Source organism: Babylonia areolata, chromosome 35 (genome assembly GCF_041734735.1).
Source record: "Babylonia areolata isolate BAREFJ2019XMU chromosome 35, ASM4173473v1, whole genome shotgun sequence".
Lineage (NCBI taxonomy): Eukaryota > Metazoa > Mollusca > Gastropoda > Neogastropoda > Buccinidae > Babylonia > Babylonia areolata.
In genome coordinates, this window is record NC_134910.1 from 15,754,185 (window position 1) to 15,767,592 (window position 13,408).

General features: G+C 44.7%; 1 protein-coding gene across 1 annotated transcript in view; it reads right to left on the reverse strand.

Annotated features, from left to right (window-relative positions):
* Nucleotides 1–453: 453 nt before the first annotated feature.
* The window catches only part of LOC143277969 (dymeclin-like), a 37,759-nt gene continuing 24,804 nt past the window's right edge, over nt 454–13,408 (reverse strand). The window contains exons 12-16 of the mRNA XM_076582953.1: nt 8,795–8,889; nt 7,092–7,215; nt 5,359–5,541; nt 3,122–3,241; nt 454–1,693 (exon numbers count right to left, since the gene is read on the reverse strand). Of these exons, the coding sequence (XP_076439068.1) occupies nt 1,493–1,693; nt 3,122–3,241; nt 5,359–5,541; nt 7,092–7,215; nt 8,795–8,889 (723 nt within the window). The 3' untranslated portion in view covers nt 454–1,492. The remainder of the gene's footprint in view (nt 1,694–3,121; nt 3,242–5,358; nt 5,542–7,091; nt 7,216–8,794; nt 8,890–13,408) is intronic.

Here is a 13,408-nt window from a genome sequence, read left to right on the forward strand (position 1 = left end):
AGATAAAAAGATATAAAAAAAAGAAGAAAAAAAAGAGAGAGAGAATGAACAGACCGAAGACAACAACATAACCACCAGTTTAAGTTTCAAGCAGGTGTCAAAGTGTGCAGACTGATCCATATAATATGCTATACACTTCCATATATATCTATAAATATATAAAAAATATATATAGATTAAAAAAAAAAAAAAAATATATATATATATAAGAAATCAAACCACTCTACCTGACTGCCACATTAACCCCCAACTTGCTGGTCCAGCCTTAAAAAAATTTAACGATCAACTCCCAGCTGAGCATGCACCAAAGCCATGCGATACTTAAGTACGTCAACTTCTTCATACCAACACTGCCCTATCTCCTGCTGAATTAATTAAAGCAACATCTCTCCTCCTCCTCATCTTTCTTCCTCTCTTTCATTCAGTTCAATTCTTTTTTTATATATATATATATATATTTCAGAAACTCAATAAACTTTCTACACCATCTTTGTAGATTTCCTCAGCTTTAAAAGGTGTTGAGAAAGAGTTTCGAGGTCATCATATTTTTTTAGAAACTGAACTGCAGGTGGGCTTTACACTATATGTATGACCCGTCTCTGCCATTTAGGCAGCCATACTCCATTTTCAGGTAAGGGGAAAGGAAAGGGGAGGGGGAGGGGGAAGGGAGGGCTTCTGGAAATGTACAAAGACCTGGACACCGCATTTTAGTTTCCATTGAAACATATCTACAATGTTCACATGTCCAGCCCCACCCCCCCACGCCTCCTTCCACCCTCAACTCCATATCACCCCCACCCTCACCCTCACCACACACGCCCACACACGGTGACGTGTTCACGTCAAAACACCCAGCTAAGTTCAGGCTTCAGGCTTCATGACGCAACACCACACCACACCACCAGGAGAGTCAGGCTGGCGCGTGTTTTGCCTGCAGTGGGTTCAAATCCCAACCGGACATGGGTCACCGCAGTTCTCTGCTGGATGGAAAAGTCGTAGTCCTTTGTCAGTCCCACCTCCGCACTTGACCCCCACACACACTCACATCTTCACCAAACAGCTGCCTTGCCTTGCCTTGTCTTGTGTTGCCTTGTGTTGTCTTGCTCTGTTCTTCTTGCTTCGTCTGTGCCTTGCCTTGCTTTGTATTTGCCTTGCCTTGCTCTGCTCCTTGCCTTGCCTTTCCCTGTGTTCTCTGAGAAATCTTCACAACCCCCAGCAAAGCGTCCTTCACGCATGTGAACACACGTCCACAGCAACAACAACAACAGCAGCAGCCACCCCGCCACACCGATGACGATGATAACAATGATAAATGGAAAGTCGTAACAGTCACTGTAGTCCCCAGTCCCTCCCACTTCCATCCAGCCACACAGACGCCCTCCTCACACTAAACAGCATTACCACCACACACACACACACACACACCCATGCTACGTTAACGACACTCGACGATGAAGCAGATGGACAACGAACGGACGGTGGCGACACACCATTAGCTGGTAGGGAGCGCGGGGCCGTTGGCGGCGGAGTGGTGATGGTGGTGAGGGGAGGAGGAGGCGAGGGAGAAGAGGAGGATGCGGGAGGGGTTGAAGTAGAGGTTGGAGGAGTGGTAGACCAGCGACCAGATGTATGGGATGAAGAACTCCTCCGGGGACTCCTCCTCCACGTACTTGAACTTCAGCTCCGGGAATTTCTGTGAGGGCAGAGGTGGTGGGTGAAGAGAAAGATAACATCAACATCACTGTCATCATCATGGTCATCATCATCATCATCGTCATCAGTATCATCATCATCATTAGAGTAGGCAGGCCAAATTGTGGATGATCCGGTCGAAGCGACCAGCTCAACGTGTGATTGTACAGACAACAGGTTGTATGATCGTCAAATATAGCTCTTCTGTTTTTTGAAAGCTTTCTCTGCTTGCATGAAAGAACTCCTTTTCAACACTTTTTCAACGGTTGAAAAAGCAGGGGTGCATGAGGGCAAACGTGAATGGGCAAGTCTAATTGCGAACTATGGGTTTGGGTACATGTGGACAATCAATTCAGAAGCAGGTCTTGAACTCATTAGACATCACATATTATTGGAACATGGCACCAGACTGTTGAATTGTTGGTTTTGATCACACATGCACACACACACAAACAAACAGACATTTAGATACACACACTCCACACCGCACACAAACACACCCTTCAGAGAGTCTTCAGTAACTGTGCTGCATCGTTCGCAAATACACTTACATCTTATGCCCGCCCTTTGGTCTGATTGCAAACGACACTATTTTGGAGATCCCTGTCAAAACGGACGTTCTGATCTGTCATCAACATGCTTTGTTAAATTCTCCCAGCACTGGTAATGCACAATCTATTCTCATATCCAGTTAAATCAGCCTGTATCAAAGTTCATGCCGAGTCTTGCTTGGTTCCCTTGATTTCAGGACTTAGGGAGCACATTTGTGAACTTGGTTGGCAGTGGTGTGCGGAGAGAAGAAAGAGTGTGGAAATAGCCAGAAATATCTGATGTCTGATTTGTTCTTGCGAATGAAGATTCATTAAGGTATCAGAACGAGGCTGAAGCAGATGTTAAACTGTGAAGTGTGTTGGGTGAGAATGCTTTGAAGTGGGGCTTTACAAACCGTCCGCAATTACGTGCTGTTCGCAATTAGACCTACCTACTCTAACATCATTCACTGTCGTCATGTCATCACCATAACCACATCAATGTCATCATCACCATCATCAACTGTCGTCGTTTCCATCATCATCATCATCATCATCACTGACATCACTATTATAACCTTCCTCATCGTCATTATCAGAAACACACATGCTTGTGCAGGTGCACACATGCATGCACGCACACACACACACACAGTACATGTAACATGAAAAGCAACGCATAATGTTTGTCAAATATGTTGTTCAATTCTGTTGTCAGGGGCATGACAGCCTGACATTTAAAACATCCAAACATTCACACACACACACACACACAAACACACACAAACACAAAAACAAACACACACATCCACTGTCCCTGCAGAACTGTTTGAATCCTACACAAAACATCCCCCACCCCCTACACACACACACACACACACACAGCCACAGTCTCTGACCTTCAGCCTGTCCCTGCGGAACTGTTTGGACCCTTCCTTGATGATGTCCAGCACCTGCTGGGGGGACATGTTGCTGCTGCTGCCGTTCTTCTCCAGGCGTGCCGAGAAGTAGGTCAACACCTGCACGACAGATATAGGTCAACACCTGCAGGAGAACAAGGGCAACACTTGTGGGAGAAATGGGTCAACACCTTCAGCAGAACTAGGGCAACATTTGCGATGCGAGATAGTAATAGGTCAACACAACACCTGCAGGACAGAAACAGGTCAACGCAACATCTGCAGGACAGAAACAGGTCAAACTAACACCTGCAGGACAGAAACAGGTCGACGCAACACCTGCAGGACAGAAACAGGTCAACGCAACACCTGCAGGACAGAAACAGGTCGACGCAACACCTGCAGGACAGAAACAGGTCAACACAACACCTGCAGGACAGAAACAGGTCAACTCAACACCTGCAGGACAGAAATAGGACAACACCTGCAGGGTCAACACCTGTAGGGACCACACCTGCACAAACACACACTCTGGAAACAAGAAGAGACACACACAAGTGAATAAAATAAGTTAAAAAAACAACACAACAAAAAACCCAAACAAACTGACCACATCAATGTTCTGGATGATTTGAACCTTTAATTTGAATAAAACAAGTTTGAAAATAAAAAAAAAAAATTCCAAACTGACGGTATCAATGTTCTGGATGATTTGAACCTTTAACCCACTGAACTCTGCACCGAAACACTGCTCTTGTATCAACATTCATCTTGTTAAAACAGATTTCTGGTTCCCACATATGCATAAGCTGCAAAGGAAGGGAAGTAACTACTACAGGATAAAATTCCTGATGTGTCCACATGCATTTTGAAGGGAAAACAGCATATTTTTATGAGAAAAACAGTTCATTTTCTGTGTTCATTCTGCACCAACATGGCATGGAGGCTGTAAACTCCACATGGTTTAATGAGTTAAACAGAAAAAAAGAAGGTTATTTTTTTTTTTCAAATCTCAAACTGATGGCACCAATGTTCTGAATGATTTTAACCTTTAAACCAAATAAAACAAGTTAAAAAAACTAAAACAATGATCAATCAAAAAATCCCGAACTGACGGTGTCAATGTTTTGAACCTGAACAAAACATGTTAATTTTTTTTAATCTTTTTTTTTTTTTTTATAGATCAATCAAAATCCCAAACTAATGGCGTCAATGTTCTGGGTGATTGGAACCTTTGAACTGAACAAAACAAGTTAAAAAAAAAAAAAAGTAAAAAATAATTCAATCAAAAATCGGAAACTGACGGTATGGAAAAAGAAACAACAACAATAAACCAATTAAAAATAATTAAAAAAATATAAAAAACCTGACTGCTGATGTTCTGGATGACATGAACTTTTCAAATGAACAAAACAAGTAAAAAAAAACAACAACCAAAAACATCAACAACAATAAATCAATTAAAAAATATTTTAAAAACCCAAACTGATGGTGTCAATGTTCTGAATGATTGAACCTTTAAACTGAACAAGTAAACAACAACAACAACAACAAAAAAAAAAGAAAATTATTAAAAAAAATCCAAACTGATGGTTCGATGATCTGAATGATTTCAACCATCAAACTGACCAAAACATGTCAACAAAAAATAAATAATGAATAAAAAAACCCAAAAAAATTAAATCCCAAACTGATGGTATCCATGTTCTGGATGATGTTCTGAATGATCTGGACCTTTAAACTGAACAAAACAAGTTTAAAAACAACAACAGCAATAAGTGAAGTGATGACCTAGAGGTAACGCGTACACCTAGGAAGCAAGAGAATCTCAGCACGCTGGTTCGAATCACGGCTCAGCCGCCGATATTTTCTCCCCCTCCACTAGACCTTGAGTGGTGGTCTGGACACTAGTCATTCGGATGAGATGATAAACCGAGGTTCCATGTGCAGCATGCACTTAGCGCACGTAAAAGAACCCACGGCAACAAAAGGGTTGTTCCTGGCAAAATTCTGTAGAAAAATCCACTTCAATAGGAAAAACAAATCAAACTGCAAACAGGAAAAAATACAAAAAAATGGGTGGTGCTGTAGTGTAGCGACACGCTCTCCCTGGGGGGGGGGCAACCCGAATTTCACACAGAGAATTCTGTTGTGATAAAAAGAAATACAAACACAAACAAGTTTAAAACAACAACAGCAATAAACAAATCAATAAAAAAAAATTCCCCCAAACTGACGGTGTCGATGTTCTGCACTATGTCCTGGAAGGTGGGGTGGGCGCGGAAAGGCTGGAAGAGCTGTCGCTGGTAGAGGAGGGTGTAGAGCAGGTGTGGGTTGTGGTGCAGGGAGTGGGTCAGGCACGAGTTGACAATCTCCAGCACCATACGCAGCACCTCTTCCAGCACCCCCAGGTCCTGCAACTGCTCCAGGGAGGGAGGGGGGGGGAGGGTCCAAGGGGTAGGGTAGGGATAGGGGAGGGGGTGGGGGCAAGGGGAAAGGGAAGGAATTAGAACATTTGCAAAGGTGAAATAATAATAATAATAACAATAATAGTAATAATAATAAAAATTCAGTAACAATAATAGTAATAATAATAATAATTCTTTGCCTCCTTCTCTCAAGGCCTAAGCGCGTTGGGTTACGCTGCTGGTCAGGCATCTGCTTGGCAGATGTGGTGTAGCGTATATGGATTTGTCCGAATGCAGTGACGCCTCCTTGAGCTACTGAAACTGAAACTGCCTCCTTCTTCTTCGTGGGCTGCAACACCCACTTTCCCTTGTGCGTACACGAGTGAGTTTTTATGTCATTACCGAGATTCAAACCCAGGATTCTCAGATTGAAAGTCCAACGCTTTAACCACTCGGCTATTGCGCCTGTCATAATAACAATTATAATGGATACTTGTTGAACGTTTTCCTCCCTTAAAGGGAGCTCAAAGCACTTCACAATAATCATGAAACACCTACACACACACACACACACACATACACACACACACACATGCAATAACTTACAAAAGGAAGAAGGAAAAAAATAGACTTGACGCACAAAAGTAAAGGAGAGAATCAGAATGTTTGCAAAGGTGAAATAATACAAATAACAATAATAATAGCAATAATGATAAGAAAGGATACTTGTTGAGCGCTTTCCTCCCGTAAAGGGAACTCAAAGTGCTTTACAATCATGAAACACACACACACACATGCAATAACTTACAAAAGGAAGGAGAAAAAAAAAAAATGATTTGATGGACAAAAGTATAAAAGAGATTCAAAGACTACACCTCTTACATTTCTTAATCACACAAACACACAAGCACGTGCGTGCACGCACGCATGCATGGAGTCTGCATGGGTTTTAACTGAATGCCATTGGAAAGGGATGGAAGATCCATGCATGTGTTTTCAGAACAAAAGACTGAAATGAGGGAGAGGCGAAGATCGTGAGGTAAACAATAGTTTCAGTTTCTCAAAGAGGCGTCATACATGGATACAAAGCAAGGCAACAGACTCACATGGTCTTGCTGGGCAACCACTCAGTCTATTGCGCTCGTCATCATACATGGATACAAAGCAAGGCAACAGACTCACATGGTCTTGCTGGGTGACCACTCAGTCTATTGCGCTCGTCATCATACATGGATACAAAGCAAGGCAACAGACTTACATGGTCTTGCTGGGGAACCACTCAGTCTATTGCGCTCGTCATCATACATGGATACAAAGCAAGGCAACAGACTCACATGGTCTTGCTGGGGAACCACTCAGTCTATTGCGCTCGTCATCATACATGGATACAAAGCAAGGCAACAGACTTACATGGTCTTGCTGGGCGACCACTCAGTCTATTGCGCTCATCATCATACATGGATACAAAGCAAGGCAACAGACTTACATGGTCTTGCTGGGCGACCACTCAGTCTATTGCACTGGTCATCATACATGGATACAAAGCAAGGCAACAGACTTACATGGTCTTGCTGAGCATCCCCCCCGTCACTCTCCACCCCCCCTTCGCTGGCCCCCTCCATCATGGCTGAGCTCCTCAGCTGTTCCACCAGTCGCGCGTGACGCTTGCACAGCTGGGAAAACAGGCTGACATGCGCGCGGACACACACACACAGCAAAACACACACACACACTCACACACATACACACTCACTCACATGCATACGCAAACAGAACACGCATCAAAACACACACACACGCACACACCAAAACACACACACACACAACGCACGTAATGTTAACATGTCTGGCCATTTTTCTTCTTTTTTTTTTCATATATATTTTCTTATTCTTTTTTATGCTCCCCCAAAGCCCCCCCCCCCCCCCCCCCCCTCCACCCCGCCTCCCACTCCCTCTCCCCCTCTTTTTTTATCTTATTTTCTTCATTCTAGAGATTATCATGCTTAGTAAAAGCTTCAAGGTCCCCTTGCCTTTTGCTGTCACAAGGGCGGTGAATTCTTTTCCACTCTGACTTGGGCATGGCACAGGAACACAGGCTGTCACCAAAATGCTTTCTCACAATCCCAAGCTTTCTCACACACTGGGAGAAAACGTGCTGGACATCCCCAAACTCTCGCAACCTTTCTCAGAAAGGGAAGAATTGAAAAAAAAAAAAAAAAAAAAAAAAAATAGTGTGGTTGTTCCCCTGCCACGCTTTCTCATAACTGTGAGAAAGTATGAGAAGTCCCCCTTATCTAAATTTTTTTTTTTTTAATTACTACTCATTACATTTTCTTTGTCACACTGATTGCAAGAGAGAGACAGAGCATACTGTGTGCATCACCCAGGCAATTTTTTTTTGTTTTCTTTTGTTTCGATTTTGCTGCCCAATCATCAAAAATTGTTCCAGTGCCATAATTACCCTACCACTCATTCCTCCAAACACATCCACATCTGAGTTCGTCTATCAAAGCCACTGGGAACTACTGATGTTTGGCTGCTAGGAGGCCACAAACCAGAGGAGACCCTGCACTCCTGCTGAATCACTTCGGTGGTGTTCAGTAGTGCCTGTTCTGATTTAACGTAGCCCCCCCCCCCCCCTCTCCTCCCAGAGTGAAGACCGCCACCACATCCCTCCAACGACAGTACCCCATGAATCTGCTGACACTGAAGACATTGGAGGGTAACTGAAACTGAGGTCACCATGACAGCAGGTGATACAAGACCACAGTACTTGGGGACAATGACAAGACCACAGTACTTGGGACAATGACAAGACCACAGTACTTGGGGACAATGACAAGACCACAGTACTTGGGACAATGACAAGACCACAGTACTTGGGACAATGACAAGACCACAGTACTTGGGGACAATGACAAGACCACAGTACTTGGGACAATGACAAGACCACAGTACTTGGGACAATGGCAAGACCACAGTACTTGGGGACAATGTTTCTCGGGGGGTGGGGGTGAGGGTGTTGAGGAGTGAGGCGGAGGGTGCTCCCATGTTTTCTCACAATGTGTCAGAAAGCACGGGAGGTCCACTTTATCTTTATTTTTATTCAAGACCATTTTCTTTGTCACGCTGTGTGCAACAGAGAGGACACACAGAAAGAGAGAGAGTGAGACAGAGACAGAGAGAGGGACAGAGAGAGAGTGAGGGAGAGGGAGAGAGACAGAGAGAGGCAGAGCCATGTGCGCTGCATCGCCCACTGACTGACCTGATGATTTTCTGGGCCACAAAGGCGTGCAGGTTGGTGAAGTGGGCTGACATGTTGGCCAGAGCTGCCAGGCAGTTGGTGTGCAGGTACTTGTCCTGCTCACACACACACACACAAATCAGCACATACACACACACACAAATCAGCACATACACACACACACATACATATGCACGCAGCACACACACACACACATGCAAGTAGCATGCGCGCACACACACACACACACACACCACACACTCTCACATACAGACAGACAGACACACACAAAAACACTCACACACACACGTACAAACACACACACACACACACACCACACACACAAAAACACTCATACACACACACACGTACACACACACACACACACACACGCACACACACACACACAGGGCAATGCCAGGACATGATTACGATCTGACCACAGCCCTGTCAGGCAGTCCCAAGCCTAAACAGGCCCCAACAGCAGCATCTTCACCATAAATATTCATCATCATCATCATCATCATCATCGAAAATAAAGAAATCAAAATGTCCCAAATTACCGGGCACACAAGAAACACAACACACACACACACTACCCAATAGTATTTTAACAGCAGGTTGTCTTAAGTTAAATGATTCTATAATTCTGTGTTAGTTTTCAGCTTTTGAAATTGACAGGAAGCGAGAGAACCCGAGAGGTCTTGCACTTGGCACAGAGTGCACAATGTTCTACACTTGGCACAGAGAACACAGTTTTCTGCACTTGGCACAGAGTGCACAGTGCTCTACACTTGGCACAGAGGACACAGTTTTCTGCACTTGGCACAAAGTGCACAGTGTTCTACACTTGGCACAGAGGACACAGTTTTCTGCACTTGGCACAGAGTGCACAATGTTCTACACTTGGCACAGAGGACACAGTTTTCTGCACTTGGCACAGAGTGCACAATGTTCTACACTTGGCACAGAGAACACAGTTTTCTGCACTTGGCATTGAGTGCACAGTTTTCTGCACTTGGCACAGAGTGCATAATGTTCTACACTTGGCACAGAGAACACAGTTTTCTGCACTTGGCAGAGTGCACAGTGCTCTACACTTGGCACAGAGGACAGTTTTCTGCACTTGGCATTGAGTGCACAGTGTTCTGCACTTGGCACAGAGTGCATAGTGTTCTACACTTGACACAGAGTGCACAGTGTTCTGCACTTGACACAGAGTGCATAGTGTTCTGCACTTGACACAGAGTGTACAGTTTTCTGCACTTGACAGAGAGTGCACAGTTTTTCTGCACTTGACAGAGAGGGTACAGTTTTCTGCACTTGACACAGAGTGCACAGTTTTCTGCACTTGACAGAGAGTGCACAGTTTTCTGCACTTGACAGAGAGTGCACAGTTTTTCTGCACTTGACACAGAGCGCACAGTTTTCTGCACTTGACACAGAGCGCACAGTTTTCTGCACTTGACACAGAGCGCACAGTTTTCTGCACTTGACAGAGGGTGCACAGTTTTTCTGCACTTGACACAGAGCGCACAGTTTTCTGCACTTGACACAGAGCGCACAGTTTTCTGCACTTGACAGAGGGTGCACGGTTTTTCTGCACTTGACACAGAGCGCACAGTTTTCTGCACTTGACACAGAGCGCACAGTTTTCTGCACATGACAGAGGGTGCACAGTTTTTCTGCACTTGACACAGAGTGCACAGTTTTCTGCACTTGACACAGAGTGCACAGTTTTTCTGCACTTGACACAGAGTGCATAGTGTTCTACACTTGACACAGAGTGCACAGTTTTTCTGCACTTGACACAGAGTGCACAGTTTTTCTGCACTTGACACAGAGTGCACAGTTTTTCTGCACTTGACACAGAGTGCACAGTTTTCTGCACTTGACACAGAGCGCACAGTTTTTCTACACTTGACACAGAGTGCACAGTTTTTCTACACTTGACACAGAGCGCACAGTTTTCTGCACTTGACAGAGGGTGCACAGTTTTTCTGCACTTGACACAGAGCGCACAGTTTTCTGCACTTGACACAGAGCGCACAGTTTTCTGCACTTGACACAGAGCGCACAGTTTTCTGCACTTGACACAGAGCGCACAGTTTTCTGCACTTGACAGAGGGTGCACGGTTTTTCTGCACTTGACACAGAGCGCACAGTTTTCTGCACTTGACACAGAGCGCACAGTTTTCTGCACTTGACAGAGGGTGCACAGTTTTTCTGCACTTGACACAGAGTGCACAGTTTTCTGCACTTGACACAGAGTGCACAGTTTTTCTGCACTTGACACAGAGTGCATAGTGTTCTACACTTGACACAGAGTGCACAGTTTTTCTGCACTTGACACAGAGTGCACAGTTTTTCTGCACTTGACACAGAGTGCACAGTTTTCTGCACTTGACACAGAGTGCATAGTGTTCTACACTTGACACAGAGTGCAGTTTTTCTACACTTGACACAGAGTGCACAGTTTTTCTCCACTTGACAGAGAGGGTACAGTTTTCTGCACTTGACACAGAGTGCAGTTTTTCTCCACTTGACACAGAGTGCACAGTTTTTCTCCACTTGACAGAGAGGGTACAGTTTTCTGCACTTGACACAGAGTGCACAGTTTTCTGCACTTGACACAGAGTGCATAGTGTTCTACACTTGACACAGAGTGCACAGTTTTTCTGCACTTGACACAGAGTGCACAGTTTTCTGCACTTGACAGAGAGTGCACAGTTTTTCTGCACTTGACAGAGAGTGTACAGTTTTTCTGCACTTGACACAGAGTGTACAGTTTTCTGCACTTGACACAGAGTGCACAGTTTTTCTGCACTTGACACAGAGTGCATAGTGTTCTACACTTGACACAGAGTGCACAGTTTTTCTGCACTTGACACAGAGTGCACAGTTTTTTTTACACTTGACACAGAGTGCACAGTTTTTCTGCACTTGACACAGAGTGTACAGTTTTTCTGCACTTGACAGAGAGGGTACAGTTTTTCTGCACTTGACACAGAGTGCATAGTGTTCTACACTTGACACAGAGTGCATAGTGTTCTACACTTGACACAGAGTGCACAGTTTTTCTGCACTTGACACAGAGTGCACAGTTTTTCTGCACTTGACACAGAGTGCACAGTTTTCTGCACTTGACACAGAGTGCACAGTTTTTCTGCACTTGACACAGAGTGCACAGTTTTCTGCACTTGACACAGAGTGCACAGTTTTCTGCACTTGACACAGAGTGCACAGTTTTTCTGCACTTGACACAGAGTGCACAGTTTTTCTGCACTTGACACAGAGTGCAAAATGTTCTACACTTGACACAGAGTGCACAGTGTTCTACACTTGACACAGAGTGCACAGTGTTCTACACTTGACACAGAATGCACAGTGTTCTACACTTGACACAGAGTGCACAGTTTTTCTGCACTTGACACAGAGTGTACAGTTTTTCTGCACTTGACAGAGAGTGCACAGTTTTTCTGCACTTGACACAGAGTGTACAGTTTTTCTGCACTTGACAGAGAGGGTACAGTTTTTCTGCACTTGACACAGAATGCACAGTGTTCTACACTTGACACAGAGTGCACAGTGTTCTACACTTGACACAGAGTGCACAGTTTTTCTGCACTTGACACAGAGTGCACAGTTTTTCTGCACTTGACAGAGAGTGTACAGTTTTTCTGCACTTGACAGAAAGTGCACAGTGTTCTACACTTGACAGAAAGTGCACAGTGTTCTACACTTGACAGAGAGTGCACAGTTTTTCTGCACTTGACAGAGAGTGCACAGTTTTTCTGCACTTGACAGAAAGGGCAGACTGAACAGTTCTCCCCTATCTGTCCCCACTGTAACCATTGCCACTGCTCATTGTGAAGGTTTGACTGTGCAGATTTGTTTTCCTTTTTATCTATCTGTCTATCTATTTATTTATTCATTCATTCATTTATACATTTTCTCTCTCTCTGTCTTTTTTTTTTTTTTTTTTTTTTTTTGCTGTGAGCTACGCTCTCCACCCCCTTAATCAGTCTTCCCAAGTTCTCGTCTGACAGCCAGCCATCTTGCCAGCTTAGCGCCACTTTCCTCCTCAGGTTCGCCTCTTCCGTACGGACTGACAGACGCTCTGTGATGAAAGGACTGAGTGAGTGAGACAGGGGTGTCATTAGGGATGGAGGAATGGAGGGAGAGAGAGAGAGATGGAGGATGGGGGATGGGGGGGGGAGGGGGAGTTGACTGACTGACTGACGGGCGCAATAGCCGAGTGGTTAAAGCGTTGGACTGTCAATCTGAGGGTCCCGGGTTCGAATCACGGTGACGGCGCCTGGTGGGTGAAGGGTGGGGATTTTTATGATCTCCCAGGTCAACATATGTGCAGACCTGCTAGTGCCCGAACCCCCTTCGTGTGTATATGCAAGCAGAAGATCAAATACGCCCGTTAAAGATCCTGCAATCCATGTCAGCGTTCGGTGGGTTATGGAAACAAGAACATACCCAGCATGCACACCCCCGAAAACGGAGTATGGCTGACTACATGGCGGGGTAAAAACGGTCATACACGTAAAAATCCCACTCGTGTACATACGAGTGAACGTGGGAGTTGCAGCCCACGAACGAAGAAGAAGAAGAAGAAGAAGACTG